The sequence below is a fragment of the Quercus robur genome, chromosome 6, assembly GCF_932294415.1.
Source record: "Quercus robur chromosome 6, dhQueRobu3.1, whole genome shotgun sequence".
Taxonomy (NCBI): domain Eukaryota; kingdom Viridiplantae; phylum Streptophyta; class Magnoliopsida; order Fagales; family Fagaceae; genus Quercus; species Quercus robur.
This window is the reverse complement of record NC_065539.1, coordinates 14130001-14144201: the sequence shown is the minus strand read 5'-3', so window position 1 is coordinate 14144201 and position 14201 is coordinate 14130001. Positions and strand designations below refer to the sequence as shown.

Sequence of the window (14201 nt, the reverse complement as noted above, 5' to 3'; positions counted from 1 at the left end):
AAAAAAAGTAACAGCAATTAAATAAATAAAATGGTCCCCTATATGAATCAGGGAGTTTTTCCATTGAGCTGGAAAGACAATTCATTCAGAAAAGTAGCAGATAATGTTGGGCGAGAACGTCCTTGAACTATCAAGAGCACATGGTATGGGTCATAACTCATAAATCGTATAGGCTGAACACAATTGATATCCACAATGTTACCCCTAACTTTCAAGTGGGCACATCTTCACAAGCTTGTGTAGTTATTATACTGTTGAGATCCTAGATCTCCAAAATTAGCAAAATGCAGGGCCTAAAACTTTTTCACAAGTACATTGTGATTTACCAAAAAAATAAAATGAGAAAACGAGTCCTTTGACAAAAAAAATCACATGGCTCAGATGGCTGTCTTTGAAAAAAAATAACTTTCAATGTTGAATTAACTTTTCCAGTTCTTTTGCAGAGGGTCTTTCTAAAGATTGTGACACAAAATGGGTGTCAATTTTTATTAAGAGTCCAGACAATCTTCAGGAATCGATCTCATTTTACACAGATCTTATGGGTGCATATCAGGTGCACAAAACAAAGATTTAAGATTTATATGCAAGTGCTTTGATTCTTGATGCACGGTAGTATTAATAAATGTGAGCATTATTATGGGGATGTGTTAATAACTAGTATTTAAGAAGGAGAAAACGGTGTAACCAAGGAATTGTATACAATGTTTCAATGATTTTTTAAAAGTGATGTCGAGGGATGGTATTGGAGCATTGCATGTGGGTGGAGGGAATAAAAGGTTGGATAAGGAAAGGCATTGTGGTCACAATTTGTCCACTAGGATGAGAAAATGTTAAATCATTTTGATTGGACTTGTCCATAAACAACCGAGATGATCATATCAAACTTGGAAAGCTGCTATCTTCATATGGATGTCGTTTTTAAGTCAGTAATAAATCTTTTTCTTTTTCCTTTTTTGAGAAATCAAGTGAGTGAAGCTTTCGTGGGTTTTCATTAGTTCAATTGATAAAGTTTTTTATGGTTGAATAAGAGGTATAAGGTTCTGATGTAATTTTAGCCAACACGACTAGCATTTCTTAATAAAGTTTTAGTCTTTTTCTCCCAAAAAAAAAAAATAGTGAACCTTTAGATAGAAGAACCACCAATCAATTTAAAATATAACTCAAAACTATTCTTCTTATTCAAACAATTAGATAATATTACTTAACCACAAGATTTTTTATTTAAAAAAAAAAACTTATATAATTAGATTGATTTTATTTGTAAAAGTATAGTTAATTCTTATAATTGTATCGTATGGGACAAAGTTTAGTTACAAAACTGGTTGTAGCCTATTACTACAATTTTAATCAATAAAACAAACATTACTATATATTTTGAAAATCTAATCGTTGAATTGCATATTCTTTACGCTCTTAATACACATGTCAAATTTTGTGTCAATCAGATATTATTTATTATATGATTTATAAACTTATATTTTATGCATAATTTTAAACTACAAAAACTTATAATTTAAACAATTTATTGATGATGTAGCTATTGATTTGTAATTTTCTAGAAATTTGCAAGCATTAAGGATATAAGAAGAATATATAATCCAAAGGTAGATTTGTCAAAATTCACCTCTGATTAAAAGATATTGAGTAAAGTTATAACCTTAGGCTATAACTAATTTTGTAACTAAACTTTGTCCCTACTTATATGAAGCTCTTAAATATTATTCATATGTATAATTAGTTTTACTAACTCTTCAATCATGAGCTTGAAAAGTATGAAAAGCATTGCAAGGTAATTTATATATCAGACTTGAGAATGACATAGAACAAGTTGATACCAATTAAGATGATATGCTGATAACGAATTTTTATTTTATTTTTGAAAAAAACTAAACTTGGCATCACAAATCACAATTAAGGGAATGAAGGATTAGATTCTATTATATTACAAGTATTCAAATAGGTCATTGCTCATTGTAAGAATCGGTATTTGTGAAGAGAGAGGGACTGGGAGAACCGCCATCAATGAGCCATGTGATGGCCACAGTATGGTCCAGGGACTCCAGGCCCATCTCTTTATAACATGGCATTCCAGTAATACATCAGCAGAAATCGACTTTTTCCGTTTGTCCGTTTAATTGTTATACTTATATAAATATCACAAATTTTTTTAGTCAATTTCATAACTTTCCAAAGTTCATGTATTTTAGAAATAAAATTCAGATCAACTATAAGTGGTGAGTGGTTGTTAATCATTTTCATATAGACCTATCATATTTTTTTTTATCCCCTACTCATTGTCCATAATAGTGTAACTTTAGAGTTGTGAAAAGTTGTGTCCATATATTTTTTCTAACTCTTAAGTATTACTTTTGTGGATTTTCATTATTTTTAGCTTTAAGATACTTAAACTAGGTCTAGATTGTTATTATAATGTTGACTTTGTTTTTACTGAAAACATTCTTTGGAAAACTTGCTTGTTTTCTTCTGTTTGGTTGTGAATTTGCGACCCTAAAAATAAGGTAAAAACAAATATTTTTTATTGTTTGGTTGGCATTAAAAATTATCTATATTTTTTATAATTCCAAATAACTATATGAATACAAACTTTAATTCATGAAAACATACATCAAATGGGATTAAAAAAAAAAAATTCTTTTTAAAAGCCATATGGGAATCTCAAATAGGAAAATAGACCTCAAATTCAAAATTTATGTGAAATTTAAGAGGGAAAGCAATTGGTTTGAACAAAAAATTACTATTTGAGAAAAAGTAAACAAGGGTCAACAATCAATTGATAATCCATCAACAAGTCAACAATTGATCTATGGAAAGAGAAGCCAGCCAAGAGAGGGAAGTCGTCATTGGGAGTAATGTGAAGCTTATTTTTGTTGGTTGGTTGAGTATGTAAATTTTTTTATGGAAGCGAAAAACATTTTCCTCTCTATTAGACTCGTTTTTCGTTTACTTGCATTTTTGCGTCATACAAATACCCAACAATATAGAAAATATTTCCTTTTTCTATAAATTTAAGATTGATTAGATTGATAAGAGTCTTGAAATTTAGTTGTATAGACTGCTCTATAATTGGGACCCAAATCTCATCTAACTAATTATTGTAACTATTGAATTATTTAAAAAAATTAATTTAATTAAAAGTCTTAATTGGAAAATAAAATCAAGCTTTGAGTTTTTCTATGTTAAAAATAAAAAGAAAAAAAAAGAAAAAGAAAAATGAGATGGATGACATTATTATCAAAGTAAGAGAGGGTATGGATCATGGATGGGTCGTTTTCTTTGTACACGGGAAGTTTTCACGCACACATAAAAACCCACTAAAACAAGTTGGGAAAGTCAGTTTGTATTTGGCAAGGGGAGCAAAAAAGTTGTGCTTTTCAGATTGGCGTGCATTACGTTGTAGAAAGGGAAAGAGAGACTCATGAACTCTCTCATGCCGAGTATGATAGAACCCATTTTGCTTTCTAGCTAGCTAGAGCCGCACAAAGAGAGAGAGAGAGGGAAAGTGGGGGCCTCATAAAATAAACTCATGCTAGATGTGAAAGAGAGCCGTTTTGCTTTCTAGCTAGCTAGAGCTGCGCAAAAATAAAGCCATCATCGTTAAAAGAGAAGCCAAGAGGGAAAAGAAAGAAGTGGAAAAAAAAAAAAAAATTCAAAACTTTTTGGTTTTTTATTTTTATTTTATATAATCTTGGGGTGGTGAAAACTGAGCAGTGAGAGAAAAGGAGAGGAAAGGTAGTGGTGGTGGGAGCTAATTCAAGATAGAAAGAGATTGAGTAAAGAGTAAAGAGTAAAGAGAGATAGGAGTGGGAACATTCTCAGACTTGTTTGGCTTTTAGTATTTGTGTTTGTGTAGTTGTGGTGGCTGTCAAAGATGAGGAACAGCTCATCTTTTTGATGGTTAGCTTTTTTGGGATTTGTTGGGTGGTTTCAGTGTATGTGGGGTTCTCTGCCTCTTTGCGGATATAAGTGCTCGTGCAGTGAACATTGGTCTCTTGTCGTTGTTGTACCAAACTGATATTTCATTTTTCGTACTTTGCAAAGTGAGAAAGTGCATTGGGGACAGTTTAATAGGTTGGTTGGTTTTGGAGACCCTTCCTAATCCTAAACACTTGGTTCTAAATGCTCTAATTTCCTGTCTCTATATTACTGTGTGTATGCTCACTGCTCTTTATTTTTATTTGTTTATATAACCAAGTCTTTAGATTCTTGTGGGGTTGAGAACTTGAGATTCTGAATTTTGTTATCTGGGTCTGGTTTGCTTTAATTGAGGTGGGATTTTGTTCTTTGTTTATTTATTTATTTATTTTTTTTATGTTTTCTGCATTATTGTTTCTTATAGTCAAATAAAGAGAATTTTGTTGATGCAATACCAGTTTTATTATTTAGTTTATGTTTAATTTCTTTCATTTGTTGTGAAAAAATGAGGCGGGAATCTGCTTAAAAATTATTTATATGTTGAAATCCTATTGCTTTGTTTAGTAAAGAATATGGGATTTTCTTGGGACTGATTTCTGTGCCACATTCTGATTTTGATCCTAACAATTCTGCTCCCCCATTTAGTTTGAATTTTGAAACAATTTCGTTGGTACTGATGTTTGCTTTTAATCTTTTCAATGGAAACCACAAAAAAATGATGCCTTCTTGTCTACTATGTTGTGGTTGATTCAACTCATACCGAGATATGCTGTTTCCTGTTGCAGGTGTTCTGGGTTCAATAGGAAGAAAAGGTGAAAGAGGATTGGCAAAAGAATGTGGAATTCTGGGTTTTGTGTTTTGGGTTCTGAGACTTTGTGGACCATGAATGGTCTTGGTGGTCTGTGATCCCTTGGAAAAAGAAAAGAAAGAGAAAGGGAAAGCAACTATCTAGAATTGAGAACGATAAACAAATCAACTAAGGGCGGTGGTGTCAGTTTTGAGCAAGTGGGGGTGTCTCTGGCTTTGGAATTATATATGTTCGAGAGAGAGATTGCTGGCTGTGTCTCCTAAGCTGACCTCTTTGCCCGGACTCCTTGGGTTGTGTTACCAATCTAGGAAGCAACCACTTCTTTTTTGGGGTCTCTTCAAGTGAAAAGGGGTTTGTTAAAAATCACACAATTCCCATTTCCATTCACACACACATGCACACACACACTCTCTCTGGCCTTATTTTATGGGAAAGATTCGGTCATACTAAGAAATACTAAATATTTTCTTTTGATCCATCCTTCCTTACCTTTAATAACATCATAAAGTTGGTCACATTCAGGTGTTAAACCTCTGCTTGGACTCGCTTCTTATTGTTTGAAGAAGTTTGGATTTTATTGGTGGTGCTTCTGCTTCTGTGATTCTCTTCCTATAAAATTTTGTCAAAATGAAGTTCATGAAACTTGGATCTAAGCCTGACTCTTTTCAGATTGATGGAGTCAATATTAGGTGAGTATGATGTACTCTTTCAAGATCCACTTGCAATATATATGCTGAAAATTTATTAAAGTTACATGCTTGCTAACCTTCATCTTACCCACTTTCTGGTTTTTCAAAAGATTTTCCCTGATCTGCTTGTTCTCTGTTTGCCTTATGTGTTAAAGCAGATTTTCTCTTAAGCTAATTACTCCTCCAAAAATTCAGTTTTTAAAAACCCATTTTTTTTACTGCTTTAAGGCATGGCTTCCTTGAAAAACTATGTATTAAGTCATCGCGAGCTCCATAGTAAATTGCTTGATTGATAGAGGGTTTTTTCCTTCCCTTGTACTTCTCAAGATTTATGGGGTTTTCCTCAACAAAAAATTTAAATTAAAAAAAAAAAATTAAAAGAAGAAGATTTATGGGGTTCGTGCACACTACACCCAAATATAATATTATTATAGGCTTTACTGTTTTGTTTATCATATGAAAATAAGTAAATCATTTTTTGAAAATTAAAGAATTTAGCCTTTTTTTTTTTCGCGTAATCATATAAGATGGCGATTCAATCCTTCAGTAATGATTCCCATATTTTCATTGTTATCATCTCAGTTGTAGATTTCCTGTTCATGTTCCTGTCTAATATGAAATTCTATAATTTCATGTCCACTTGGTAATGAGATGCCACTCCAATTTATATTTGGAATAAGAGGGTCTCTTTGATCACATAAGAAGTTCTTTTGAATGATTCTTGTATAATCTCATTTTCACTTGGTAATGAAATGCCACACCAATGTTTTGCTGTTTGTGGTCCTGTAAAGTTATATAATTTCATTTTCACTTGGTAATGAAATGCCACACCAATGTTTTGCTGTTTGTGGTCCTGTAAAGTTATATAATTTCATTTCCACTGGGTAATGAAATGCCCCTCCAATTTCTACTTGGAATTAGTGAACCTGTTTGATCAGCTTAAAAGTTACGAGGATGGTTTCAATCATTCTATGATTTTTCCCTAGGCAATAGGTTGTAAATATTTCAAACATCTTATTCAATTTATGGAACTATAAATGTATTTTTAAAATAAATATGTCATAGTAGAACTTTGTAGTCTAAGATTTTTGCTACAAACTTTAGGATTTTGAATCCACGTTATCCACTCCATACTGGCTATGCATTACCACTAGGTTGTCTAAGTTCAGCCTTCCAAAAGTAGAGGGAAATGGACATTTTTGAGAATAGTGGGTAGTTCCCTAGTTGGGTTCATAATTAAAATTGCATCTAGGTTTCTTTTAACTGTTGAAGAAAATAAATTTTATATTTAAAACATAATAACATCAGGACAATTTGGTTGGTGAGCATCAAGCTTTCCACCCTGTAATGTGTCTTTTTGGGGTTGTGTCCTCCTTTACTGTTATTATTAAATCATCCTGCATGTTATTTCCTTCTTTTGATGAGATAACTAATGAATTAAGCACACTGAAAAGGGGGGAAGCTATTCAAATATGCATAGTCTGCAAGCCTCCAAGAGTGGTGCCTGAGTAATTACATGACTGGCCTCTTTCCAAATTTTTTTGCTTCTATAATAATTTTCTGCTTAGTCCTTTGAGTGATATAGTCTCTACTTTCTTGTTCTGCTTATGCTTACACTTGCCAAATTCAAATTAATTAATATTTGTGTATCAAATTTATTATCAACTCAGAGAAATGCTTGTAATTTCAGATACGTGGCAAGTGATTTGGAAACTGACATAGTCATTAACATCAGGGATGTGAAATTCTATCTGCATAAGGTATGAAACTGTATCAATGGGTTGCAATACTTTAGTTGATAGCTTGCTATGCATGAAATTTATGTAAGAATGGTTCCATAGTGATGTTTTGAGCTCACTAACTCTGCCAAATACATGGGTAGACTTGATTCTGCTTTCAAACTTAGTTAACTAAGTCTATTCATGTAATTTTCTCCATCTCTCAAAACCTTATCTTAAAGGTGGGAATGAAAACCTACCAAATTGTCCAGGTCACTTGGTTCGTTCACTTTATATTGGTTACAGCTGTAATCATGAAGAACCGTTTGTAGATCAAAGTAACATCAAACCATTGCAATGGCATATTTTGATGAGATACCCTACTTAGCTAGCTAGATTGGCTTGTGTTTAATAACTTTCAACAATATGGTTTTAGGAACACAAATATAATGTTTTTCTGGGGGGTACTGGTGGGATTTTAAATATGTTGTTTAGTCATCTAATGCTCTGTAATATCTCTGCAGTTCCCCCTTTTGTCCAAGAGTGCACGCTTGCAGAAACTGGTTGCTACCGCAAATGAGGAAAACAACGATGAAATTTACATCCAGGACATTCCTGGTGGACCTGCTGCTTTTGAAATATGTGCCAAATTTTGTTATGGTATGACAGTTACACTCAATGCATACAATGTGGTTGCTGCTCGATGTGCAGCAGAGTACCTTGAGATGTATGAAACTATTGAGAAAGGAAACCTTGTCTACAAGATTGATGTATTTCTCAATTCAAGTGTCTTCCGGAGTTGGAAAGACTCAATTATTGTTCTTCAAACAACAAAGTCTCTTCTTCCGTGGTCTGAGGAACTTAAAGTGGTCAGCCACTGCCTTGATTCCATAGCTTCCAAGGCTTCCATTGACACTTCCAAGGTGGACTGGTCATACACCTATAACAGGAAAAAGCTCCCATATGAGAATGGGAATGATCCACTCTGGAATAGTGTGAGAAAACTGCAGATGGTTCCAAAGGACTGGTGGGTAGAAGACCTCTGTGAGCTTCAAATTGATTTATACAAGCGGGTCATGACAACAATAAAGACAAAAGGCAAAGTTTCTGGTGATGTCATTGGAGAAGCCTTGAATGCATATACCCTGAGAAGGTTGCCGGGTTTTAACAAGGGTGTGCTGCAGGGTGGGGATGTTGTAAAGTATAGATCATTGGTGGAAACCATAGTGCAGCTACTGCCCACAGAGAAGGGCAGCATCCAATGCAGTTTCCTGCTTAAGTTGTTGAGAGCAGCAATAATTTTAGAATGTGGAGAAACTGAACGACAGGAACTAATGAGGAGAATTGGCCAGCAGCTTGAGGAGGCTACTGTGGCGGATCTTTTATTTCGAGCCCCATCTGGGGAATCAATGATTTATGATGTTGATATAGTGCAAAACCTAGTTGAGGAGTTTGCAATGCATGAGCAGAATGCTCAGGCTGATTCTCCCATGGAAAATGAATTTCAGGAGATTAGAAGCCCAAGGTTTGTGCCAGACGCTTCCAAAGTAATGGTAGCAAAGCTGGTTGATGGCTACCTTGCCGAGGTTTCACGTGATCCCAATTTATGTGTGTCAAAATTTGTCAATCTTGCTGCAATGGTATCAAGCTTCTCAAGGCCATCTCATGATGGACTCTACCGTGCTATTGACATGTATCTGAGGGTAAGTTCCTGAATACTTTAGGTCTATCTGTCAGCTTTGAAATTCTAGGTAAAAAATAAGGTTTCTATTAGCTAACAAATTAGCCATATAGTTCCCTAGTTTGGTCATGCAAGAAAAACATGCTACTGTTCTCCTGGTCAAAATCTCACTAGAGATAACCCAATAATTTAGTTTTTATAGATTAAGAATAAGATTTTGGAGGATGTTTGCCTCTGTGGCCACATTTCTGATCCCAGTTTTCTCTTTCAACATTTGATAACATCATAGACTTGAGACATTTTGATCATTCAAGTGTCTACAATTGAGACTTGACAATTATCTTTGTACGTGCCTAAAGGCAGGCAACAATCACTTTTCCATTTGAATCTACAAAACTTTGTTCTTCTTCCTTTGTTATCCAAATTGTGTAATTGTAAATTGATATTTTTCATATACAGTGCAAAACTTGTATTACCCAGAAATAGACCGAGACTATTGCTTTCTGACTAATTGATTGTATTTCAATACAGGAACATCCTGGGATTGGTAAGAGTGAGAGGAAGAGAATATGCAGGTTGATGGACTGCAGGAAGTTGTCAGCGGAAGCTTGCATGCATGCAGTGCAAAATGAGCGGCTTCCCTTGCGAGTTGTTGTGCAGGTCCTCTTCTTTGAGCAGCTTAGGGCTACAACTTCAACTGGCAACAGCACACCTGAGCTACCTGGTTCAATCAGGGCCTTAATACCCGGTGGCTCTCATGGCAGCTCAAGGTCTACTACAACCAACACAGAAGAGGACTGGGATGCTGTGCCAACAGCTGAGGATATAAAGGCTTTGAAAGGGGAGCTTGCTAGTTTGAGATTAGGAGGCGGTGATGGGAGAGTTGACAGTAATAGAGGTGTAAACAATGGTGCTAAAATTAATGCCGAGAAAGTTGTTGCCTATAAGATGAAAGGTTTGGTCATGTCGAAGCTCTTTTCAAAGCTCTGGTCAAGCAAGGAAAGAAATGGTGAAATTAGTAGCTCTGATACATCAGAAAGCCCTGTTTCTACCAATGCAGATGAAACAAAATCTACCCCTTCCAGAAGTAGGAGGCAATCAGTATCTTAGTGCAGACAGTTTGGCAGAATTGGAATACAACTTCGGCCAGTTTGTAAAAATTGCCTCACTCATTTGACATAGGAAATTAGAACCCACTGACGTATTTCAGCTGATTTTCTATTGGGAATTTTAGGCAAAGCATGGCATGTGGTTACAGAAAAAAGATGCCTAGAAATTCATTTCTGAGTGTTTGTTGTCACGTTATTGTTCCCCGAAATTCAGGTTCTAAGTAGTGAGTAATGACCTAGTTTTTGCTGTACCATAACCAGAGGAATGCCAAACTTATGGATGTCTTTTTTACTGTCATTCTTCTTTTCTTTCAGACTTGAAATCCAATTCACTCATTTCTTCCACAGAATTACACCATTCAACATCGCGATCAAGCACACATAACTTGATACCAACAAAAATTTAATGGAATTATTAGTTCGTGTGAAAGTATTTAAAAATATATATTTTTTCAATTAATAGTTAATAAGTGTTTTGTTTTTTTAGTTTTATTGATAGTAACTTATATTCTCCAGTGTATGCACATACTCATTTAAGAATGAACGCAATTAGATTATATATCAAAAGTTTATACTTGAGTTTAATACAAATCCTTGTTCTTTTTTTTTTTTTTTTTTGGTAACTCTCTAAAAAACTTTGTAATGATACGATTGGATAGGGTAAATTGTTCATTCTAAATTACTATATATAAAAGATAGTTTGTTGACTTATTTATATACTTCAATTGCGTTTGGCATTGGCTTAAAAAGCCAACTTTTTTTTACTATTTAGCTTACTTTTGCTCTCTCAAAAAAAAAAAAAAAAAAAAAGGCTTATTTTTGCTACTATTTAGCTTATTTTTGTTATTATTCATGGGTCCCATTGCACTTTTTTGTACTATTTTAGCTACCTTTTAGTTTTATCTACAATACTTTAAGCAAAAAAATTTCAATTTCAACTAAATAAGGTTCCCAAACATCAAGCACTTTTGATGGTTAACAATGTTAGAGCAATTTTGATTACATAATTTAATTTATTACATTTCAAAACTTCAAGTTTAATTTGTTACTTTTGAAATTGTAGAATTTAATTTGGACTATCCCTAAACTCTAGGATTTAATTATGATACATTGATTTGATTTTAATTAATGTAGGGATAAGGGCCTAAAATCATATATTGGGCTTTGGGCTTCACCCGGGACAATTAACAAGTCTGAGGAGAGGCAAATGGTTGTTAAGGGATCCCCAGTTAAAATCTCATAAGCAGGGAATAAATGGAAGATGATCCAAGGAGGAATACCTCCACGGATGCGATGAATGTAGCTCAAATGTGTACTCTAGCAATTAGAGGGGCCCTCCAAAAGGCTCTAGCAATAGGAATGTGCCTCATAAACATACGGGGAAGAAGGAAACACACAATATCTAAGGAAAAGCTGCTACCACCGCATTAAATGCATTGCAGCTACTTTTCTGGCCTCATTTATGTGGAGAAAACCTCTGAACAGTGCTATCTTGGCTACCACAACTCACAGAAGGCTGAAATGGGGTGTCTGATGGAACAGGGACTCAGATGATCAACAAGTGTAGGATCAAGATAGCCCAAAATGGGCTATATAACGTGAGAGACCCTCCATGAGAAATTGGGGGAGGGGGAGGGTGGGGGGGGGGGGGTGGGGTGTGGAAAGCAAGGGAGAAAAAAGAGTATAGCAATCTGAACCATTCTGAGATTCTAGAGTGATCATTGTATAAAGATTTAACCTCCTCGGACTGAAAGTTTATTGATACCTGCATCCTTTATTTGTGTTTGATTGCCATGCAATTCAATACTAACCGTTGTCCAACTCATTAGGATCTAGTTCTTTGACCCATTCTCTACAAATTCATTGTATTGGGCTCATTGGACCAAGACTCCATACGTTTTGAGCTTGGGCCTCAAATTGTGACCCTACAATTAATATTCAAAAAATAAGTTATTATGAAAACTAGTTGCAAACCCACACGATGCGTGGGAATAAATTATTATTATGTATTGTAATGTAATATATAATTTTTCTCTAAATTTTTTTGAAGTTAATTTTTTCTCCCTAAAAATTAACACAATTTATATTCAGTCCAATTAGGTTTACTTTGGTCCACTCAGTCAATTTCGATCCCCCTTCAGTCCATTTTAGACTAATTGAGCCCTAAATTGATTCTTTTTATAAGTTTTCTTTCTTTCTTTCTTTCTTTTTTCTTCATTTTTGGGTTGAAAAGTATGAAATTGTATTATATTTGGGCTAAAATTTTCAGTTTTGAGTTAAAAAATACAAATAAAAATACTAAAATAGACATTCGAAATTAAAAATATAAGCCCTAGAAATGCAATAAAAATTATAAATATTCAAGTCTTATTCGGTCCACATTGGTTCCATTCGGTCCATTCTGTCATCTTCAGTCCTATTCAGTTCATTCGGTCCTATTTAGTCCATTTTGTCCACTAAAGTTATATTCGGTCGAATTCTCGTCCCATTTGATCGTATTCATTCCACTTTGGTCTAATTCGGTCTATTCAGTCCACATTGACTTTATTCAATTCACATTAGTCCTATTATGTCCACTTTGGTCTAATTCAGTCCATTCAGTCCACATTGGCCGTATTCTGTTTACTTTGGTCATATTCGGTCCATTTTGTCTACTTTGGTCCTATTCAGTCTATTATGTCTACTTTAGTTCTATTTGGTCCTATTCAGTCCACATTGGTTCTATTCGGTCCACATTGGTTCTATTCGGTCCACTTTGGTCCTATTCTGTCCATTTTGTCAAATTTGATTCTATTCGGTCCATTCTATCCAATTCAGTCCAATTCAGTTCACATTGCTTCTATTTGGTCCACTTCAGTCCTATTCGGTCCAATCTGTGAACTTCCGTCCACCTTATTCCTATTCGGTCCCATTCTCTCCATTTGATCCACTTTGTCCCATTTGGTCCATTCAGATCACTTCGGTTCATTTTGGTCAATTTCGATGTATTTTTGTGCACTTACATAATGGGAAAAGACATGTTTGGGTTGAAAGCATCTAATCTAAATCCAAATTTATTAAAATAATAATAAATCTCAAACTCGTAATATCTAAAATCTTAAACATAACATTTATTATTGCTACGCTTTTGTTGAGCCACATTAATATAGCATTTCAGTCACTTCGGTTCGACTAAATTTAAATGAAAGTCTTTCTAAACATAAATGTTATGAATATACAAATGTACTCTTTAGGGCAATTATTCATTTGTTTTAACTTTATTATTTTTAAATGAATTGCATGAAATTGATTATACATTTAAGCAAAATAAATAAATATATACATATGTATGTATGTATGTATAATTTTTATTTAAATAATTATTAAAATTATTCATTCTTTTAAAAGAGATTATCATGATAATTAAAACTCATATCAAACTTACACTGAATATGTATAATTTATTCTCTAAATTTTATTGGAGAGAGAGAGAGAGAGAGAGAGAGAGAGACTACTTGTGATGGGAAATTAAAAAATAACACCAAAACGTATGTACCCAAAATAGAGTTTTAAAAATCACAATGATTTATCAATATAAAGTGGAGTTGAAAGAAAAAATAAATAAAAAAAATCAAGAGAAAGAGAATAATCACTTTTTCAAGAGAGAATGTGAGAGAGAATAATAAGAAATTTATAAAAAATAACATGAGAAGAAAAAAAAAGTAAAAATAAAAAAATGTAGTAATAAACACAAAATTATCCAAGTCATGTTATGTAATAAAATAACATTATATTTTTATATACTATCTTTATAATGCAATTGATTGGTGCAAAACTGCAAGTGCACAGTATCGTAGTTTTATAGTAAAGTGATGAGAAGAGTATCGTCCTTAGGGATTAGTAACTTACTTTTGACAAATACCAAAATTATGCTAATCTCGATTTTATCTAGAGAAGTCACTAAGGTTTTTGTAATTGGAATTCAAAATAAACTCAATTTAAATAAAAGATACGCAGAGGAAAGGAAAGATGTTGCTTGAAAATCAACTTAATGAGAAGAAACTTTTAGGAAATCGATTTCACATAATCCCTCACTATGCTTTACTCATTTAGCTAATTGAATTTAATTCTCTCTGTTTGTTAGCAATCTCCAAACTCATCCAAAAGCCTTTTTCGATAGTCATTTGGAAACATTCTTGTTCATTATTTTACACAAAAGTATGCAATTTAATAAAGCAAGAAAGTATTATGACCAACGATTTTTAATACTACATAGGTTCATAC

The 14201-nt window shown here is 33.7% G+C and overlaps 1 protein-coding gene across 2 annotated transcripts; it reads left to right on the top strand.

Moving 5' to 3' along the window:
- The first annotated feature begins 3365 nt into the window (after positions 1-3365).
- Positions 3366-10236, top strand: LOC126732888 (BTB/POZ domain-containing protein NPY4-like). Of its 2 annotated transcripts, none has more exons than XM_050435938.1 (6): positions 3366-4089; positions 4719-5092; positions 5264-5430; positions 7121-7190; positions 7673-8851; positions 9361-10236. In XM_050435938.1, exons 3-6 carry the CDS (start codon positions 5369-5371, stop codon positions 9937-9939), a joined length of 1890 nt encoding a protein of 629 aa, XP_050291895.1. In that variant the 5' UTR covers positions 3366-4089; positions 4719-5092; positions 5264-5368; the 3' UTR covers positions 9940-10236. The 2 variants fall into 2 exon arrangements, with proteins under 2 accessions (XP_050291895.1, XP_050291894.1); XM_050435937.1 differs by lacking the exon at positions 3366-4089 and adding an exon at positions 4115-4287.
- The last annotated feature ends 3965 nt before the right edge of the window (positions 10237-14201 follow it).